Source organism: Scyliorhinus canicula, chromosome 7 (assembly GCF_902713615.1).
Source record: "Scyliorhinus canicula chromosome 7, sScyCan1.1, whole genome shotgun sequence".
Classification (NCBI taxonomy): Eukaryota; Metazoa; Chordata; class Chondrichthyes; order Carcharhiniformes; family Scyliorhinidae; genus Scyliorhinus; species Scyliorhinus canicula.
Window position 1 is genome coordinate 42,726,688 of NC_052152.1, and position 19,844 is coordinate 42,746,531.

At 49.9% G+C, this 19,844-nt stretch overlaps 1 protein-coding gene across 1 annotated transcript in view; it reads right to left on the reverse strand.

Moving 5' to 3' along the window:
• The window catches only part of LOC119968900 (suppressor of tumorigenicity 14 protein homolog), a 217,814-nt gene that overhangs the window by 56,449 nt on the left and 141,521 nt on the right, over window positions 1-19,844 (reverse strand). Inside the window, exons 13-15 of the mRNA XM_038801870.1 lie at window positions 18,298-18,405; window positions 17,226-17,342; window positions 5,321-5,437 (exon numbers count right to left, since the gene is read on the reverse strand). Coding sequence (XP_038657798.1) covers window positions 5,321-5,437; window positions 17,226-17,342; window positions 18,298-18,405 — 342 coding nt within the window. The remainder of the gene's footprint in view (window positions 1-5,320; window positions 5,438-17,225; window positions 17,343-18,297; window positions 18,406-19,844) is intronic.

Consider the following 19,844-nt stretch of genomic DNA (forward strand, 5'->3'; position numbering starts at 1 on the left):
TTATTCATAGAACCATAGAATTTACAGTACAGAAGGAGACCTATACTGGCCCTTAGAAAGAGCACCCTACCCAAACTCACACCTCCACCCTATCCCTGTAACCCCACCCAGGCCCTTTTGGACACTAAGGATAATTGATTCTGGCCAATCCACCTAACCTGCATGTCCTTTGGGATTTGCGGGAGGAAACCGGAGCACCCGGAGGAAACCCACGCAGACACGGGGAGAATGTGTAGACTCCGCGCAGACAGTGACCCAAGCTGGGAATCAAACCCGGGACCTGGTACTGTGAGGCAGCAGTGCCAAGGTGGGGGTAAGAAACAGAGGGACATAATTATTATTATGAACAAACTTAATGGTGAAATCTCCTACTCATTCGCAATGGCTGCTTCCGACTTTGCACCATAGTTTTCCACATGCTGAATCAATTCACCTTCTCTCTAAATGATAACACTTCTCGCTTTCTCACAGGTTCAGCCATACTCACAGGCTTTGCACAGGGACATCACAACACCAAATGATGGCTTGCCCAGCGCTCCATGATTTTGTGCCTGTGTGGTCTAATTCCACTCTGATTGGTTGGTGCGTTCATATGACAAACATAGACAAGCTTGGCTAATCCAGGGTTACCAGTCTGGAACTTCGGCATATCATGGGCACCGTTCTATGGAAGTTGTTATTCTGCTGGTGGGAATAGTTGACAACTTTGACAGAAGCGGAATTTTGTGCTGTTCAAGTTTGACTCATCACGATTTCACTACAAATGTCGCGCTGTAATATGCATTTCATAGAATGAAGGACTACATCAATATTATTGAAAAATAGCTTTGAATCATTTGAAACATAGCATTGTTAGACACAGGTGTCAAGTTGTAGTGAGGAATGATACTGCATAAAAGAATGATCTCTATATTGCCTAAAGTCAAGGTAATGTGAACTATGTACCATATGCACATCTTAATAAAAAGGAACGTCCATGGCAGCAATCTACAAATATCAGCTATGGCACCACATTTGAGAATAAAAGTATTGATCAGTCAACATAATCCAGCGATTTGCTTGTATGAGCTACGAGAAAGTATCTCCCCACTGCAATTAAAGTACCCTTTGACTATACAGAAATGCCACGATCAGGGTGAGATTGAGTGCAGAATGGGAAAGCTTATTGCTAGTACTGCCACGATATTTGGATCCACTCAGATTCAAATAAGGAACTGGATGCCAGATTTTCCCTTATCCTTGTAACCTGCAACCAGATTTAGATCACAATCCCCTTGCCAGTGCTTGAGTGCAATTAAAATATTTAAGACAACTTCAATCCAATCCTTGGTAAATGCCACAATGCAAAAAAGTATATTTTGCAACTGCCCAAAAATATCTACTTGAACCTTGGCCAAACTTAAATGTTCACAGTTCTGTAGGTCAAAATGTAATCAATACAAGTGCTGAACATGTGATCTGGAATGCACACAAAAAATATACTTGAGTGGAGTTCATTCGTATTGCACAGGAGAAGTCAGATGGTTCAATGCTTATACAATAATAGGATAATATAACACATTTAATGACAATGAATTATTCTATTGCTAAAGTGGGCCTGTATCTTTAAGCCCACAAAGTTGATTTATTGTAAAGGTGGAGTGTGATTTTCAATGGGAACCTGCCCATTTTAAGCTGTAATTATTTGTGTTTAAATTTTCGCTATTGTGTTATGGACTCCTCCAACCCAGTTTTCCCACACGCCCTTCCTCAACCACTTTGCATCAGTCCTTGAATTACACAAAGTTCCATATTGGAGCACAAATTCATAAAACTGACACCACTACATGTCAATACATTTGCTTGGAAATAAAATGGTTCTATAAATATGGGTTATCATTCTAGAGTGCCATGAAGTGAAGAGTGCAGTGCATTGCCTCACTCTGTAACACACCATGGAGGAAGCACAGCAGGAAAACTGAACAGTTCCCCACTGAGTGATGCAAAGTCTGCCAGTCTATCCCTATTGTGCCACTCCTATGCATCTATTTCCCTGTGACTTTGGCTGGCAGCGGGTTGCCAGTTCTCTCTTTTAACCAGGCAGGTGCATAATCTGGATGGGGAAACAGTAATGAGACAAAACAAAAGGCTACATCTCCTCATCAGAGGATAACATACTTGCACCAGGTAACTTTCTGAATCTTTTCTGAATAAGAATAAATTCGAGTCAGTGTCGAAACTATTCTCATGCACATCTTAGAAACATAGTAAATTCTTGTTTTTGTTCCAAGATGCAGATTGGCCTACATACAAGCTGCAAACAGAATGATCATTGTGCATTCTGTAACATAGAAACTCAGATGGTCAGGGGAAACCCAAATATGGCCTACTCAGCTAAGTCATTCCTTTCAAGTACAGATGGCTGATGAAAGAGAATTGTATCTCAGTCCTATTTGCAGCTGAGCCATAGAGAAATGAAGGAAAAAGGATACTGATTTTAAATGATAACCCCAAGAAACCAATCAACGATTTAAAGGGATTTATTGGTTCTCAAGGGCAAATTATCTCTGATCCTCCGCCAATATTTGCTCTATTTTATTAATTTATTCTTTCGAGGGATTTAGGTGTCACTGGCTAGGCCAGTACTCATTGCCCATCCTTAATTTCGCTTGAGAAGGTGGTGGTAAGCTACCTTGTTGAACCACTGCAGCCACATGGTGTAAGTATATTGTGCTGTTCAGAAGGGATTTCCAGTTCATCATGTGCCAGGCTCAGCCTGATACAATTTAAGGTGGTTCACCGGGCACACATGATGGTGGCCCGAATGAGCAGGCTTTTTGGGTTAGAGGACAGGAGGGCCCGCAAACCATGTTCACATGTTTAGTCATGTCCGAAGCTTAGGTTATTCTGGCAGGAATTTGCTGAAGTCATGTCCACAGTGTTAAAAACGAGGGTGGCCCCGAGTCCAGAGGTGGGGATTTTCCGAGTGTCGGAAGACCCGCGTGTCCAGGGGCGAGAGAGGCTGACGTTTTGGCCTTTGCCTCCTTGGTAGCCCGGAGACGGATCCTATTATCCTGGAGGGACCCGGAGCCCCCGAAATCAGGGGTATGGGTTAGCGACATGGCCGGGTTTCTCAGGCTTGAGAAAATTAAGTTCGCCACGAGAGGATCAATGTTAGGGTTTGTTCAGAGGTGGCAGCCGTTTTGGGGTAAATTTTACGGCCCTGCCCGCTGCGGGAATCGTCATGGGTATGGTGGAAAAGTTGATGGATCATTGTTGTGGCTCAGTTGTGGGTATTGAGCAACTGAACAGTACAGTGATAGATCAAGAAGAGGTGCTGAAAAGGCTGGTAGCACTCCAGGTAGAGAGGTCGCCAGGCCCGGATGGGATGCATCCTAGATTGCTGAGAGAGATAAGGGAGTATATTGCTGAGCCATTGACATAAATTTTCCAGGCCTGTCTGAACACAGGATTAGTCCTGGGGGACTGGAGGATTGCAAATGTGACACTATTGTTTAAGAAAGGGGCAAAGGATACCCAGGAAATTCCAGACCTATCAGCTTGGGAGAATAGTGAATTGTGAGGATGATGCTGGGCAACTTCAGAGAGACATTGACAAGTTGGCCAAAAGGGCAGACACCTGGCAGCTGAACTATGCAGTGATATATTAGGTAATGCATTTTGGTAGAAGAAACATGGGGAGTCAATATAGGCTCAATAGTACAACTTTGAGGGGACTACAGGAGCAGAGAAACCTCGGGGCTAAGCACATAATTCGCAGAAGGTGGCCAGGCAAGTTTAAACTTAAAGTTAAGAAGGCTTATAGGATTCTTGGGTGTATGAATGGAGGCATACTTTAGAAAAGAAAATAAGTGATGCTACACCTCTTCAAAATGTTGGTCAGACCACATTTGGAACATTGTGTTTAGTTCTGGGCACTTACTTAAGGAAGCATTTTAAAGCCCGAGAGAGAGAGTGCAGAGGAAATTTACTCAAATGATGCCAGGAATGAAGAACTTTAGATACAAGGAAAGATTGGAGAAATTGGGCTTGTTCACCTTGGGGCAGAGACGATTAAGAGGCAACCTTATTGAGGTGTTCAAAGTTCTGAACAATTTTGACAGGGTAAGAAGGATGTTCTGTTCCCACTAGTTGGTATGTCAGTGACTAGGGGGGTCACAATTTCAAGATGGTCAGCAAGAGAGCTAGGAGTGAGATGAGAAGAAACTTCTTTACTCAGAGGGTTGTTGTGATTTGGAATGCGCTGCCTGGGAGAGTGGTGGAGGTGGATTCCATAGGAAGTTTCGAAAGAGAGCGGGATACATATTTGAAAGGGTTTAATTTAGAGGGCTACGGAGATAGGGCTGGAGAATGGGACAGCTGGATAGCTGTTTTGGGAGCTGGTGAGGACACGATGGGCCGAAAGGCCTCCACCTGTGCTGTAAATAACAAAAAAAAATAACAAAACAAATTTAAAGGTCCAGTGTCCTCGGGCAGGAATTTCCAGTCACAGGGCAGGTGTAACCGGAAAATCCCACTCATTGTCTCCATCCTGGAGTCCACCTTGTTGACCAGAGCATTCAATGTGGCATTGATAAACCAGGAAGCCCTCCCTCTTGCCCAATGCTTCAAAATGATTTTACAACAGCCATGATGCCATATGTGCTTTCTCTCCTTTAATAGGTGGAGAGCCTTTCAGAAAAGCAGGCAGCCTGGAACATCTGATTGTAAGACAATACTGCTGGCTCCCTGTAGTGCGCAGAGGCTACAGGCAGCATGAAGAACCACTGAGCAACGTTTGAACCGTTCAGCACAAAGTGACCATCAGTCAAATGAGACAGGTGGACAGAAACCTGCTCATCTTGCTATGAAGAGTATGGGAAGATCGTGAATCATGATCCCTGCCCACAAACATCAGGCAGCCCAGATGTAGCACATAGTGTCTTCCTAATACAGGAGTGAAAATTAACAGAATAGAACAGATGCAACAACAGTAATGAAAAATAATACATGGATCCATCTTGCCTCTGATTTAGATATTACAGAGGGAGAATGTTGTGAAAAGAGATTATTTCATTTCTGTCAAAACACCGTTGAGGGTCTTACTAGACGGGATTAATAAATTATTTTTATATCTGATTAATATTCAACATACTGTATGAAACTGTTAACGTGATTATCACAATGCAGAGCCAAAACTGGCATTTTTTATGCAAACATAAGGTAATTCCTGGTTTCAAATTACCCTGTAGCTCATATACTTCTTCCCTTCTGTTATCCACAAACCCCAAACAAAAATTGTTATCAGGTCAAACGTTGCTCACCCTTTCTCTCTACTCACCACAATTGTATTCATCACTATGGTCTAAACAATCGACCACACCATCACATTCTGAATTGGGTTTGGCAATGCATTTTCCATCGGCACACATGTAGGTGATGGAAGTGCATTTGATATCTAACAAATATAAAGGCAGAGAAAAACAGGAATTAATAACACTGTGGTTTATTGAATGGTAATAGTGAAATTCAAACTAACAAATTTACGACCAATAAATGAAGCCTCCTTGCTTGGAACTGTTAGCTGATAAATGGTTAATGGATACATATCCCTTTGGCTGTTTTCTTAGCGGCAGACATAGCCCATTTAAATTGATTAGGATGTCTACAATATAGTGAGCAAAGGAATGTCTGGGAATACATTGTGGGCTCATCTGATCTTGCCAATTGTATTTTTTTTAAAGAAAGAGACTTATATTTATAGAGTGTTTTCACATGGTGTTTTACAGACAATTTGAAGTGTGTTCGGAAATATGGCAGTCAATTTGCGCATAGCAAGCTCCCACAAACAATAACGTGATAAGAACCAGATAATCTGTTTTGGTGATGTTGATTGAGAGATAAATATTATCCAGGACAGTGGGGTTGAACTCCTCTGCTCTTCTTCAAATAGCTGTGTGCGATCTTCTATGCTCAACTGAGAGGGCCTTAGTTTAATGTTTCTTTTTTTTTTAATAAACATTTCATTGAGGTATTTTTGGTATAGTAACAACAACAAAATAAACAATATACATGAAACCATAAACATAGTGCAAAAGCCTTTTACCTCCCTTACAGGTCCTACCTTTATTAACCCCCTACTCAAATCTAAACTAGTCCCCCCTCCCCCCCGTCTGCTGATGATTAATTTTCCAGGAAGAAGTCGACGAACAGTTGCCACCTCCGAGCGAACCCTAACAGCAACCCTCTCAAGACGAACTTAATTTTCTCCATACAGAGTAAGCTAGCCATGTCCGATAGCTAGGTCTCCAACTTTGGGGGCTTTGAGTCCCTCCAAGCTAATAGTATTTGTCTCCGGGCTACCAGTGAAGCAAAGGCCAGAACATCTGCCTCTTTCTCCTCCTGGATTCCCGGATCTTCCAACACTCTGAAAATCGCCACCTCCAGACTCAGCACCACCCTTGTATTTAAAACCTTGGACATGACATCAGCAAGCCCCTGCCAAAATCCCCTAAGCTTTGGACATGTCCAAAACCTGTGGACATGGTTCGCTGGTCTTCCCAGCATTGTGTGCACCTGTCCTTCACCCCAAAGAATCTGCTCATCCGGGCCACTGTCATGTGAGCCCGGTGAACAACCTTAAATTGTATCAGGCTGAGCCTGGCACATGTTGCGAACGCGTTGACTCTACTCAACGCGTCCGCCCATAGACCATCCTCTATCTCACCTCCCAGCTCCTCCTCCCACTTGCGCTTCAGCTCCTTGGTCTGTGTCTCCTCCAACCCCATAAGCTCTTTATAGATGTCCGAGACGCTCCTCTCCCCTACCCACCCTCTGGAAATGACCCTGTCCTGAATCCCCCTCAGCGGTAGGAGCAAAGGAAGTTTCACACCTGCAGATACTTGAATTTGTTTCCCCTCGCCAGCCCAAACTTTTCCTCCAATGCCCTCATGCTCGGGAAGCTCCCCTCTATGAACACAATCCCCATCCTCTCAATCCCTGCTCTCGGGGCTGGTGGAGTACCGTGCCGGCGGGAGCGGCAGAGATGCAGTTACCAACGCCCCCAAACTGGTGCCCTTACAAGAAGCCGCCTCCATACACACCCATGCCGGAACCCCCCCCCCCCCCCACCCACTTCCTGATCATGGCTATATTAGCCGCCCGTAATAGTTGCTAAAGTTTGGCAGCGCCAGCCTGCCCTTTCCCCAACTCCACTCAAGCATTACCTTCCTTACCCGCGGGTCTTGCGCGCCCAGACGAAGCCCGTGATCACTCTGTTGACCCGATTAAAAAAGGACCGCGGAAAAAAGATGGGGAGACACTGAAATACAAATAGGAATCTCGGGAGGACCATCATTTTCACCGTTCGTACCCTCCCGGCCAGAGAAAACGGAAGCGCATCCCATCTCCGAAAATCATCCTTCATTTGGTCCACCAGCCGGGCCAGATTCAATTTATGCAGCCGGTCCCATTCCCGCGCCACTTGGATGCCTAGGTACCTAAAACTTCCCCCTACTGACCTAAATGGCAGCTCTCCCAGTAGCCCCTCCTGTCCCCTCGCCTGAACCACAAACATCTCACTCTTTTCCATATTTAGTTTATACCCCAAAAACTGGCTGAATTCCCCAAGAATCTTCACGACTTCTTCCATCCCCTCTACTAGGTCCAAAACATACAGAAGCAGATCATCCGCACAGAGCAAAACCCTGTGCTCCACACCTCACCCCTCCCCAGACCAGTCCCCTCCAGCCCTTGAGGCTGCCAGAGCAATTGCCAACGGTTCTATAGCGAGCGCAAACAACAGTGGGGAGAGGGGACATCCCTGTCTTGTCCCCCGGTGCAGTCTAAAATAGTCCGATGTTGTCCTATTCATCCTTACACTTGCCACAGGAGCCTGATATAGTAACCTGACCCAGTCAATAAAGCCCCGCCCAAATCCGAACCATCCCAGTACCTCCCACAGATAATCCCATTCTACCCGATCAAAAGCCTTTTCTGCATCCATTGCAATCACTACCTCCACCTCCCTCCCTTCCGGGGGCATCATGATCACATTTAATGGGCAGCATGGTGGCGCAGTGGGTTAGCCCTGTTGCCTCACGGAGCCGAGGTCCCAGGTTTGATCCCGGCTCTGGGTCACTTTCCGTGTGGAGTTTGCACATTCTCCCCGTGTTTGCGTGGGTTTCGCCCCCACAACCCAAAGATGTGCAGGCGAGGTGGATTGGCCACGTTAAATTGCCCCTTAATTGGAAAAAATGAATTGGGTACCCTAAATTTATAAAAAAAAAAAAAATGATCACAATTAACAGCCTTCTTACATTGGCCACCAGCTGCCTGCCCTTAACAAACCCCGTCTGGTCCTCCCCAATAACGTCCGGAACACAATCCTCAATCCTGGAAGGTAAGATTTTGGCCAGCAACTTGGCATCCACATTCAACAGGGAGATCAGCCTGTAGGACCCACACAGCTCTGAGTTCTTGTCCCGCTTAAGAATCAGCGAAATCGTTGCCTGTGACATCGTCGGGGAAAGCACCCCTCTTTCCCTTGCCTCATTGAACATCCTCATCAACACTGGCCCCAATATCCCTGAGAATGTTTTATAAAACTCCACTGGGTAACCGTCCGGACCCGGGGCCTTACCCGCCTGCATGGCCTTCAAGCCCTCCCCTTTGTCTTCCAGCCCTTCTACCCGCTCCCCGCCCAATGTTGGGAAATTCAGCCCCTCCAAGAAGTGCCTCACACCTCCGGCCCCTTAGGGGGTTCCGACCTATACAGCCTGCTGTAGAAATCCCTAAACACCTTAGTCACCCCCACCGAATCACCAACCAGGTTCCCCTCACCGTCCTTTACTTTCCCTATCTCCCTAGCTGCCTCCGTCTTCCTAAGCTGCTGTGCAAGCATTGTGCTGGCCATGTTCATAAATTGCCCCCCCTCGCCTTTCTCAGCTGCTCCACCGCCCTCCCTGTGGTCAGCAAGCTAATCTCCGCCTGCAAACACCACCATTCCCTTAAAAGCCCTGCCTCTGGGGTCTCCACATACCTTCTATCAATCTGTAATATCTCCTTTACCAGTCGGTCCGTCTCTGCCCTGTCAACTTTCTCCCTATGAGCCCGGATCAAGATCAGCTCACCTCTGACCACCGCCTTCAGTGCTTCCCAGACCACCGCTGCTGAAATTTTCCCCGTGTCATTGACCTGCAGGTAGCTCTGAATACATTTCCTCAGCGGCTCGCACACCCCTTCATCCGCCAAAAGTCCCACATCCAACCTCCAATGCGGGCGCTGGTTAACGTCTTTGCTAACCTGCAGGTCAACGGAGTGTGGTGCATGGTGTGAGATTGTAATCGCCGAATACTCCGTGTCCACCACCCCAGCCAGAAAGACCCTGCTCAAAATAAAGAAATCAATCTGGAAGTACACTTCATGCAAGTGTGAGTAGAAGAACCCCATCAGCCTCGGCTGCCCAAATCTCCATGGATCCCCCCCCCCCCCCCCCCCCCCCCCCCCCATCATCTCCATGAACCCTCTTAGTTCCTTTGCCATTGCTGGCACCCTGCCCGTTTTCGAGCTTGACTGGTCTAAGCCAGGGTCAATAACTGTGTTGAAGTCCCCTCCCATGACCAACCTGTGCAAGTCCAGGTCTGGTATCTTTCCCAGCATCCTCCTAATAAACTCCACATCGTCCCAGTTTGGGGCATATACATTAACTAATACCACCTGCATCCCCTCTAGCTTCCCACTGACCATAATGTACTGACCTCCCACGTCCGAGACTATTCTTCCCGTCTCAAACACCACCCATTTATTGATCAAGATCGCGACCCTTTCAATCTTTGAATCTAGTCCCGAGTGAAACTCCTGTCTGACCCAGCCTTTCCTCAGTCTAACCTGGTCCGTTACCTTAAAGTGCGCCTCCTGCAACATCACCACGTCCGCCTTCAATCCCCTAAAATGCTCTAACACGTGTGCCCTTTTGACCGGCCCATTTAACCCTCGAACATTCCAGGTGAGCATCCTAGTTGGGAAGCTCGCTGCCCCCCCCCCCCTCCGGCCGATCAGCCATCCCCCATTTTTAGGCCTGCCTCCAGCCTGTGTTCCGCGCCTCCACCGGTCCATCCCCAGGCAACCCCCGCCCTTGACCTCCTCTCGGTCCCTTAGCCCAAGTCCCTCCCTCGTCAGCAGAACATTCAAGCCCCATCCCCCCCTAGCAACAACACCCTGTAACCCAACCCCTTTCCTAAACCAAACATATGCACACCCCCCACTGGCGCTTCTGAGAGCTAGCTCACCCAGCTAGCTTGGTGGCCCCCATCCCTGGCGCCAGACACTCTCCCACATATTGTTCCCTCCCCATCCTCACCCCCGCTTATAAAACATACTCCAACATCAAACAATCCCAACACAATTGCCCGACAGAAAAACACCAAGATCAAAACAAGCACACCTCCATCCCCCAACAGTGCAAATGAAAACCTTAACTCACTCAGCTCTACCGCTGGTTCCAAATCAATGCAAACGGCATCACAAACATCTTCCAAACAAATACGCAGAAACTTTTTACAAAAACAGAGAAACAAAAAGTAAAAACAAAAACATGAACGTTGCAGCCAAATTCAAAAGTTCTCAGTCCACCACCAGCCCTTTCTTTTTCGCAAAGTCCAACGCATCCTCAGGCGACTCGAAGTAGAAGTGCTGATCCTCATGCGTGACACAGAGATGGGCTGGGTCTCCCATTCGCGGATTCCTCGCGAGTGCTCCGTGAGCCCTATCCACCTCCAAGGGTCGGGCGAATGCCCATTCCCCCAGCAGCTTCTCAAACATGTCTGTGATTTATGCCCCAGCGTCCGTTCCTTCGGGCCCCTCCAGGAGCCCGACAATTCTTAGGTTCTGCTGGTGGGACCTATTCCAGAAGCTTCTTCTGCTGGTCCCTCAGCATCCCCACCTCCAGCTCCACCGCAGTCTGATGCTCCTCCTGCTCAGCCAGCGCCTTCTCCACCTTATGGATCGCCCGATCCTGGGCGTCCAGTTTAAGCTCCAAAAGCTCAATCGACTCTTTTATCGGGTCCAAGCAGTCCCGTTTCTGCGTAGCAAAGCCTTCCTGAATGTGGTAGTACAGTAGTCCCCCGTTATACCGCGCTCCGCAATACCGCGGTTCGCGATATATCGCGGGGGGGCTTATGGACCCCAACTGTCAGTTGTGTCAATTTCAGCGGCCAGCTCACTTTGATCCGGAGAGGGAAGCTGCTCTCACTGAAACAATCAGCCGGCCGCTGAAATTGACACTGCCGGCTGCTCTCTCCCTCCAATCCAACTTTTAAGTTTTAATGTTTCTGATTGGCGGGAGAGAGCAGCGGGCAGTGTCAATTTCAGCGGCCGGCTCACTTTGAACCGGAGAGGGAAGCTGCTCTCACTGAAATAATCAGCCGGCCGCTGAAATTGACACTGCCGGCTGCTCTCACCCTCCAATCAGAAACATTAAAACTTAAAAGTTGGATTGGAGGGAGAGAGCAGCCGGCAGTGTCAATTTCAGCGGCCATGTGATTGTTTCAGTGAGAGCAGCTTCCCTCTCCGGATCAAAGTGAGCCGGCCGCTGAAATTGACACTCTTTTAATTAGATCCACGACGGGGGTTTTAAATTTATTTAAAAAGCTATGCTAGCGCTTCCCATTGTGAGTCTACGGGGGTCTGACCTCTCCCCCCGCCCCCCGTAGACTGACAATGGGAAGCGCTAGCATAGATTTTTAAATAAATTTAAAACCCCCATCATGGATATCCGCGGCTCGGATGCAACGCGGGTGACTGTCTTGGACCCCAACACCCGCGTTATAAAGGGGGACTACTGTATGTAGATTAAAGCCTTCGATTCAGACTACTCCTTCGTTTCTGTGTTCATTGATCGCGCATCAATTTAATCTACAAGATTTTAAAGGATGGAGTTCCGCATCCAGCCGGAGTGTCTGCGACTCAGCACCCACGCAGCGAACGCAACAGCCACATTTAAACACTGGCTGGCTTGTTTCAACAGCTACCTTAGTACGGCGGAAAACGTACCGACGAAGGAGCAGAAGCTACACATCCTCCACTCGTGCGTCGGCACCGCCATCTACACGCTCATCGAGGACACGACCGACTACGACGCGGCCATGGACCTGCTCAAAGGACACTTCATCCGGCCGGTAACTCCGTGCCCTACTTGTGCTGGGGAGGAACTGCAGCTGCCCACAAGTTTCTGCTAATGAGCACACGGAACTCCTCATCCGAGACGCCTTTGTTGCAGGCATGCAGTCCCCACAGATCCGCCAGAGACTATTAGGAAGAGAAACCTTGAGCCTCGCGGAGGCACGGTCCCACGGTACTTCCCTAGATGTCGCGAACAGAAACGCCCACTCATTCGCCCCCGACCGCGCGGCGGCCCCCTGGGCAGCGTGGAATTCAGCGTCTCTCTCCCCCACGGACCCGGACTTCCCCCAGGCCTGCGCCTCAGGACGCCCCGAAAAACCCGCGGGGCCCCGCTGCTATTTTTGCGGCCAGGCGAAACACCCCCGACAACGTTGCCCAGCCCGTTCTGCAACCTGCAAGGGCTGCGGGAAGACAGGCCACTTTGTGGCCGTCTACCAGGCCAAGGCGGTCGCTGTGGTCCCGGGCAGCGATCGCGGGACTCCCCCTTCTCTCTCTCCAGGGGCCCCGTGCAGCCCGCGGACCTTGCAGCCCCCATCCCCCAATGCCATGTACGACCTCCGGGTGCCACCATTTTACGCCTCCGACGCCACGTGCGACCAGCATGCGCCGCCATTTTGTGCCTCCGACGCCACGTGTGGACGACGGGGGCCGCCATTTTGTCCACCCCCACCATGTGCGACCGATGGGCGCCGCCATCTTGGACCCCGCAGGTGACTATGCACCGCCCGATGAAGACTCCAACTATCTACCACGACTCGCTTCAGTCACTCTGGACCAGTCTCGACCCCGCACCCTCTCTACGGCAACAACGAGGATCCTGCGCAACAGGCACGAGACGACCTGCCTGCTGGACTCCGGGAGCATGGAGAGTTTCATCCACCCTACCACGGTAAGACGCTGCGCTCTCCCTGTCTACCTGGTCAAGCAAAAAAATCGCCCTGGCCACTGGCTCCCATTCCTAACGGACTCTTGTATAGCGGACCGCATGGTCCAGGGGAGGGAGTTTAAAAATTACAGACTCTACGTCCTCCCCCACCTCTGCACGGCCGCACTCCTGGGGTTAGGCTTCCAGTGTAACCTCCAGAGCCTAACATTTAAATTCGGCGGCCCTATGCCTCCCCTCACTGTCTGCAGCCTCGCGACCCTCAAGGTCGATCCCCCGTCCTTGTTTGCAAACCTCACCCCGGATTGCAAACCTGTCGCCACCAGGAGCCGACGGTACAGTGCCCAGGACCGGACCTTCATCAGGTCCGAGGTCCAACGGCTTCTGAAGGAAGGGGTCATCGAGGCTGGCAACAGCCCCTGGCGAGCGCAAGTTCTGGAGGTAAAGACCGGGGAGAAGAATAGGATGGTCATAGACTACAGTCAGACCATCAACAGGTTTACGCAGCTGGACGCGTACCCTCTCCCCCATATATCCGACCTGGTCTACAGGATCACGCAGTACAAGGTCTTCTCCACGGTGGACCTTAAGTCTGCCTATCACCAGCTCCCCATCCACGCAAGCGATCGCAAGTACACTATGTTCGAAGCGGACGGGCGGCTCTACCACTTTTTAAGGGTCCCCTTCGGTGTCACAAACGGGGTCTCGGTCTTCCAAAGGGAGATGGACCGAATGGTCGACCAATACGGCTTACGGGCAACCTTCCCGTATCTCGATAATGTCACCATCTGCGGCCACGATCAGCAGGACCACGACACCAATCTCCGCAAATTCCTCCAAACCGCAAAGCTCCTGAATCTGACTTACAACAAGGACAAATGCGTGTTTAGCACCGACTGTCTAGCCATCCTTAGCTACGTAGTGCGAAATGGAGAAATAGGCCCTGACCCGGAATGCATGTGCCCCCTGATGGAGCTCCCGCTCCCCCACTGCCCCAAGGCCCTCAAGCTCTGTCTGGGCTTCTTCTCATATTATGCCCAGTGGGTCCCCAATTACACAGACAAAGTCCGTCCCCTCATCCAAACAGTCACATTCCCCCTGTCGATGGAGGCCCGGCAGGCCTTCAGCCGCATCAAAGCGGATATCGCAAAGGCCACGATGCGAGCTATCGACGAGTCCCTCCCCTTCCAGGTCGAGAGCATCGCGTCCGATGTAGCTCTGGCAGCCACCCTCAATCAAGTGGGCAGACCCGTGGCCTTCTTCTCCCGTACCCTCCATTCTTCCGAAATCCGCCTCTCCTCGGTCGAGAAGGAAGCACAGGCCATAGTGGAAGCTTTCCGTGACAGGAGGCACTATCTGGCCGGCCGGAGGTTTACCCTCCTCACAGACCAGCGGTCGGTGGCCTTCATGTTTGACAATGCACAGAGGGGCAAGATAAAGAACGACAAGATCTTGCGGTGGAGGATCGAGTTGTCCACCTACAACTACGACATCTTGTATCGTCCTGGGAAGCTGAACGAGCTTCCCGATGCCCTGTCCCGCGGCACCTGTGCCAACGCACAAGTGGACCGCCTTCGAGCCCTCCACACGGACCTCTGCCACCGGGGGGTCACCCGCTCCTTTCACTTTGTAAAGACCTGCAACCTGCCCTACTCCATCGAGAAGGTCAGGACAGTCACTAGGAACTGCCACATCTGCGCGGAGTGCAAGCCGCACTTCTACCGCCCCGAAAAAGCGCATCTGATAAAGGCTTCCCGTCCCTTTGAACGCCTCAGCATGGACTTCAAAGGTTCCCTCCCCTCTACCAACCACAACACGTACCTCCTCAACGTGATTGACGGGTACTCCCGCTTCCCGTTCGCCATCTCCTGCCCCGACATGACCACACCCACCATCATTAAAGCCGTCCACACCATTTTCTCCCTGTTCGGATTCCCCGCTTACATTCACAGCGATAGGGGGTCCTCCTTTATGAGTGATGAACTGTGTCAATTCCTGCTCAGCAGGGGCATTGCCTCAAGCAGGACGACCAGTTACAACCCCCGGGGTAACGGACAGGTCGAGAGGGAGAACGGTACGGTCTGGAAGACCGTCCTACTGGCCCTACGGTCTAGAAATCTCCCAGTCTCCCGCTGGCAAGAGGTCCTCCCAGACGCCCTCCACTCAATCCGGTCACTACTTTGCATATCCACTAATCAAACGCCTCACGAACGCCTTCCTGTTTTCCCCAGGAAGTCTTCCTCAGGGACCCCGCTCCCGACCTGGCTGGCTGCCCGGGCCCATCCTGCTCCGGAAACACGTGCGGGCGCACAAGTCGGACCCGTTGGTCGAGAGGGTCCAGCTGCTTCACGCTAACCCGCAATACGCGTATGTGGAGTACCCCGACGGCCGACAGGACACGGTCTCCCTACGGGACCTGGCACCCGCCGGATCCCCGCCATCGCCCCCGGCACCAGCCCCAACCACCTCCCTCCAACCTCAACTGCTCCCCGCAGGCGCTCCCCTCCCTGGCCCGCCAACCCCCTCACCCGCGCCGCCCAGAGGACCAGACGCCCCCCCCCCCCCCCCCCCACGGCCCGGCCCTCACCAGCTCCGTCTAAGGGTATGGAAACCTCCACGAGGACCAGATCATCGCTCCCGGAGTCATGGATGCCCGCATCTCCAATGTCGCCGACGAAGTTCCGCAGGTCGCAGAGGACGTCCAAGGCCCCCGATTGGCTGATCGAGTCGATATGAACTGTTAATGGACTTTTTTTGTTCGCTCATTTTCCAACTTTGTAAATAATTACCGTGTGATAACACATCCCTGTACATAGTTACGGGCAAGTGGGCAGCCGCCGCTGGAGAGGTATAATCCCATATCACTAGTCATACTACCAGTATCTTGTCCCACCCGCACGGGACGCCCTCCCCTTCCCCGGCTTCTCAACAAGCCCCCCCCTCCCTCCCGGTTCCTTTTGCAACAAGGGGTGAATGTGGTAGTATGACTAGAGGTACTACGGTACCTGGGACTGTGAGCTGCTATTGGTGGAACATAGAACATAGAACAGTACAGCACAGAACAGGCCCTTCGGCCCTCGATGTTGTGCCGAGCAATGATTACCCTACTCAAACCCACGTATCCAACCTATACCCATAACCCAACAACCCTCCTCCCTTAACCTTACTTTTAAGGAAACTACGGGCAATTTAGCATGGCCAATCCACCTAACCCGCACATCTTTGGACATCTTCGAGAAGGCTCGCTGCCCATTGGCCCAAGTGTTGTCTTCCCATTGGCCGAGAGGAATGTAGCTCCGCCTACGAGGTGGAGTATAAGGACCCGTGTTTCCCAGCAGCCATCGCTCTTTCAGTACGCAAGCTGCTGGGCACACTTCTTGTAGATTGAAGCCTTCGATTCGGACTACTCCTTCGTTTCTGTGTTCATTGATCGCGCATCACTGAATAACTTGCATCAGCTCCTCCGTAGACTGCTGGGTCGAGAGGCCAGAGGTTCACCCCTCCACCATGCTGTCTCCTGTTGCAACTACAGCCCAAGTCTTCTCTATCTTTTTGTTTCTGCCCGTACATACACTTCTAGTCCTTTTCTCCATGCACCGAAGTGGGAATTCAGTCGAGAATTGCCACTACCATCTGTTTTACAATTCAAGTCCATTAGAAAATCGGGGGGGAAAAGGTCCAAAAGTCCTACTAGAGCGGGAGCCACCAAATGTGCGACTTACTCCTTCATAGCCGCCACCGGAAGTCCAGTTTAATGTTTCATCCAAAAGATGACAACTGATAGTGCAGCCTTGAGTTTTGTGTGCAAGTCCTGGAGTGGGACCAGAACCCAGAAACTTCAGAGACTAGAGTGCCACCTTCTGAGCTACGACTGACAGGCTAAAATTTGTGTAACATTATCCACACTATGGATTTCTATTTTGAATAATAAATAAACCTTTCCCACAGGCAAAATAAAAAGCTAGCGACTGTTTCTCACAATTTATAGTATTCTATCTATGAGCACAACATTTCGGTTTTAAAGAAAAGGAAAGTGAGCTCTGCTGTTGATGGTTCTCTGTTATGTACAGCACCGATATAATTTTTACCAACGAGGGCATTTAAGACAACAATGTTTTGAAATGTTGATGCCAGTACCATGTACTGACAGTAATATTGGAAGGACAAAGCAGGTTGTACCTACCTGTTTTATCACAGTTGATCTCATCAATGCCATCAGGACAGTCATTAATTCCATTACACAAGGTATTAATGGACAAACAAATACTTTTCTGGCAGCCAAAATACCCAGAAGGGCAATCTGGAAATAGAGCAGAAAAGATGAGAGATACTCTGAAACAAGTTGAAGACATTGCAACTGATGTGCTTTGCTTGATTGCTCCATTCAGTTACAAGAGTGTGTGGCGGGATTCTTCCGGACCCGGCGGGGTGGGGGGTCCCGGCGGGACAGAGTGGCGTGAATCACTCCGACGTCGGGCCGCCCCAAAGGTGCGGAATTCTCTGCACCTTCAGGGGCTAGGCCCACCCCAGGGTGGTTTGCATCCCGCCGGCCGGCGGAATAGGGGCTTGGCGCCATGCCAACCGCCGCCGAAGGGCCTCCGCCAGCCGGTGCGAGTCGGGGCATTGCGTGGGAGCGGCAGTGCATGCTGGTGTCATCCTCATGCATGCGCACAGGGATTCACGTCCGCATCGGCCATCGCGGAGGACCACAATGCCCGATGCAGAAGGAATAGAGTGCCCCCACGGTTCATGCCCGCCCCCGGATCGGTGGGCCCCGTTCACTTGTGCTCTCAGTTTTTGTGAACCCGGCATGGTGGCTGTGAACTGTGTCCAGCACCGCCACAGTCATGGGGGAGACCATGCCGCTGGCTGGGAGGGTTTCGGTGAGGGCTGGGGGGACTGGTCCAGGGGTGGCGAGGGGGGTCCAGGGGAGCATTAACTGGCAGGTTGGGTCCGCACACGGTTGGCGCCATGTTGTATGGCGCAAACGCAAATGCTGCCACGGACCCAGCAATTCTCCGGTCGTTTATTTTGTAAAGGCCATGTGTTTTACGAGGCGCAGCTGCTAGCCCTTCACCGGTTGGAGGATTGGTACTGGGGCTTTGCCGATTTTTTCATTATAGAACTAGACACATTCCCCGGACATAGCCTCATAATCGGACAATCCAGCCAAATGTTTGAGATAATGTTGGAAAAGCTATCTATCACCAGTTTCATACTGTAGATTTTCCATAATCAAAAAGTTAGTTTCTTACCACAGTTGGATTCATCACTCATATCTTCACAGTCATCAACTCCATCACAGACCCAGATCAAGGGCTTACACATATTGTTTTGACACTTATACTGGTCTGATGTGCATACTAGAAGTAGGTCAGATAAAGAATAATTGAAAAAGAGTTAATGAGAATTGAGTAAATGTTTTACACCATAGCAAAACCTGGGGCTGCATATTACAGGTGGGCTGGATGACTGGCCGCCCCCCACAAATCACTCCCACGCCAGTCCTCACCTCAGACATAACGTGTTGCATGCGGGATAAGTTGCCCGAAAGTGGGATGAATGCCCATCACTGGGGAGGAAGTCCTGCCCTTGGGAGGTGCCAGCCAATTGCATTGGCGGGCATCCCTGGCAGTCCCTACAACACTAAGACCGCCTAGTGGGCACTACTGGCCCAATGGATCTCAAAGCAAGGTAATTATGGGGTATTGGAGCAGGAGGCTTCAACCAATTTAATGGGAGAGGGTGGGTTTTGGGTAGGAGGCGGTAGAACAAAAGTGGGGCACGATCTTAGGGAGGGTTGCCCCGATGCGTAAAGAGCTCCCACCCCACTCTCCCCAAAGATCGTGCACCTTCTTCCATCCCTCAATTTAAAAATGTTTCTACAAATGGCTTTCCCACTGTTGCCCAACTGCCCGTGCCAACCAAATTATAAAAGGTCAGCATCTGGGTCAATTAGCTCCTAAACAAGCTCAATTTACCCATGATTATTTATTTAATATAGCAGGCGGGCTGTTGATTACGGCACCCACCCACTGCTATGTTATGGGGTGAGTGAGAAGGTGGTGGGATTGGTACCTTCCCTATTTCACATTATCCCGCCCCGCCGAAACCAAGCGGGGGGGGGGGAAGTTAAATCCAGACCTTAAATTTTTTACAACAAAATCGAATAGTGCACAAAAGAAGTCAGATTAATTATAACTCGCTATCTTAAATATTGCTGTATCCTGCCAGCCATGTACATATATGATTTCCTGATTTCAAACTGGAATCAAATGAACTAAATAGAGCTTGATTGAAAATAAAGAGAATATAATGTACTCAGAATTTTAGAAGGAGTACAATAAGGCATTTCACAAAAGGCTGGTGAGAAAACGTTATGACTATGCAATGAAATTTAGCAGCATGGGTGGAAGATTAGCAGATAGACAGAAAAGAGTTAAGGTAAATCTGTGCCATTCGGAGTCATCAAATATGTTATATTCCGAAGTTAATGAACGTATAGCGAGTTTTTTTCTGGCTATACGTTCATACATTGAACTTTGAAAACACAACCTTGAAATTTGTGAATGATTCCAAATAAGGGGTTTGGAAAATGACAAGGAGGATGACCCGTGGAAGTTGCAGACAGAGATTTATATAGATTTACATAGAATTTACAGTGCAGAAGGAGGCCATTCGGCCCATTGAGGGGAAAGAGCACCCGATCCAAGTCCGCACCTCCACCCTATGCTTGCAACCCAGTAACCCCACCTAACCATTTTGGACATTAAGGGCAATTCAGGCTGGCTAAGTTACTTAA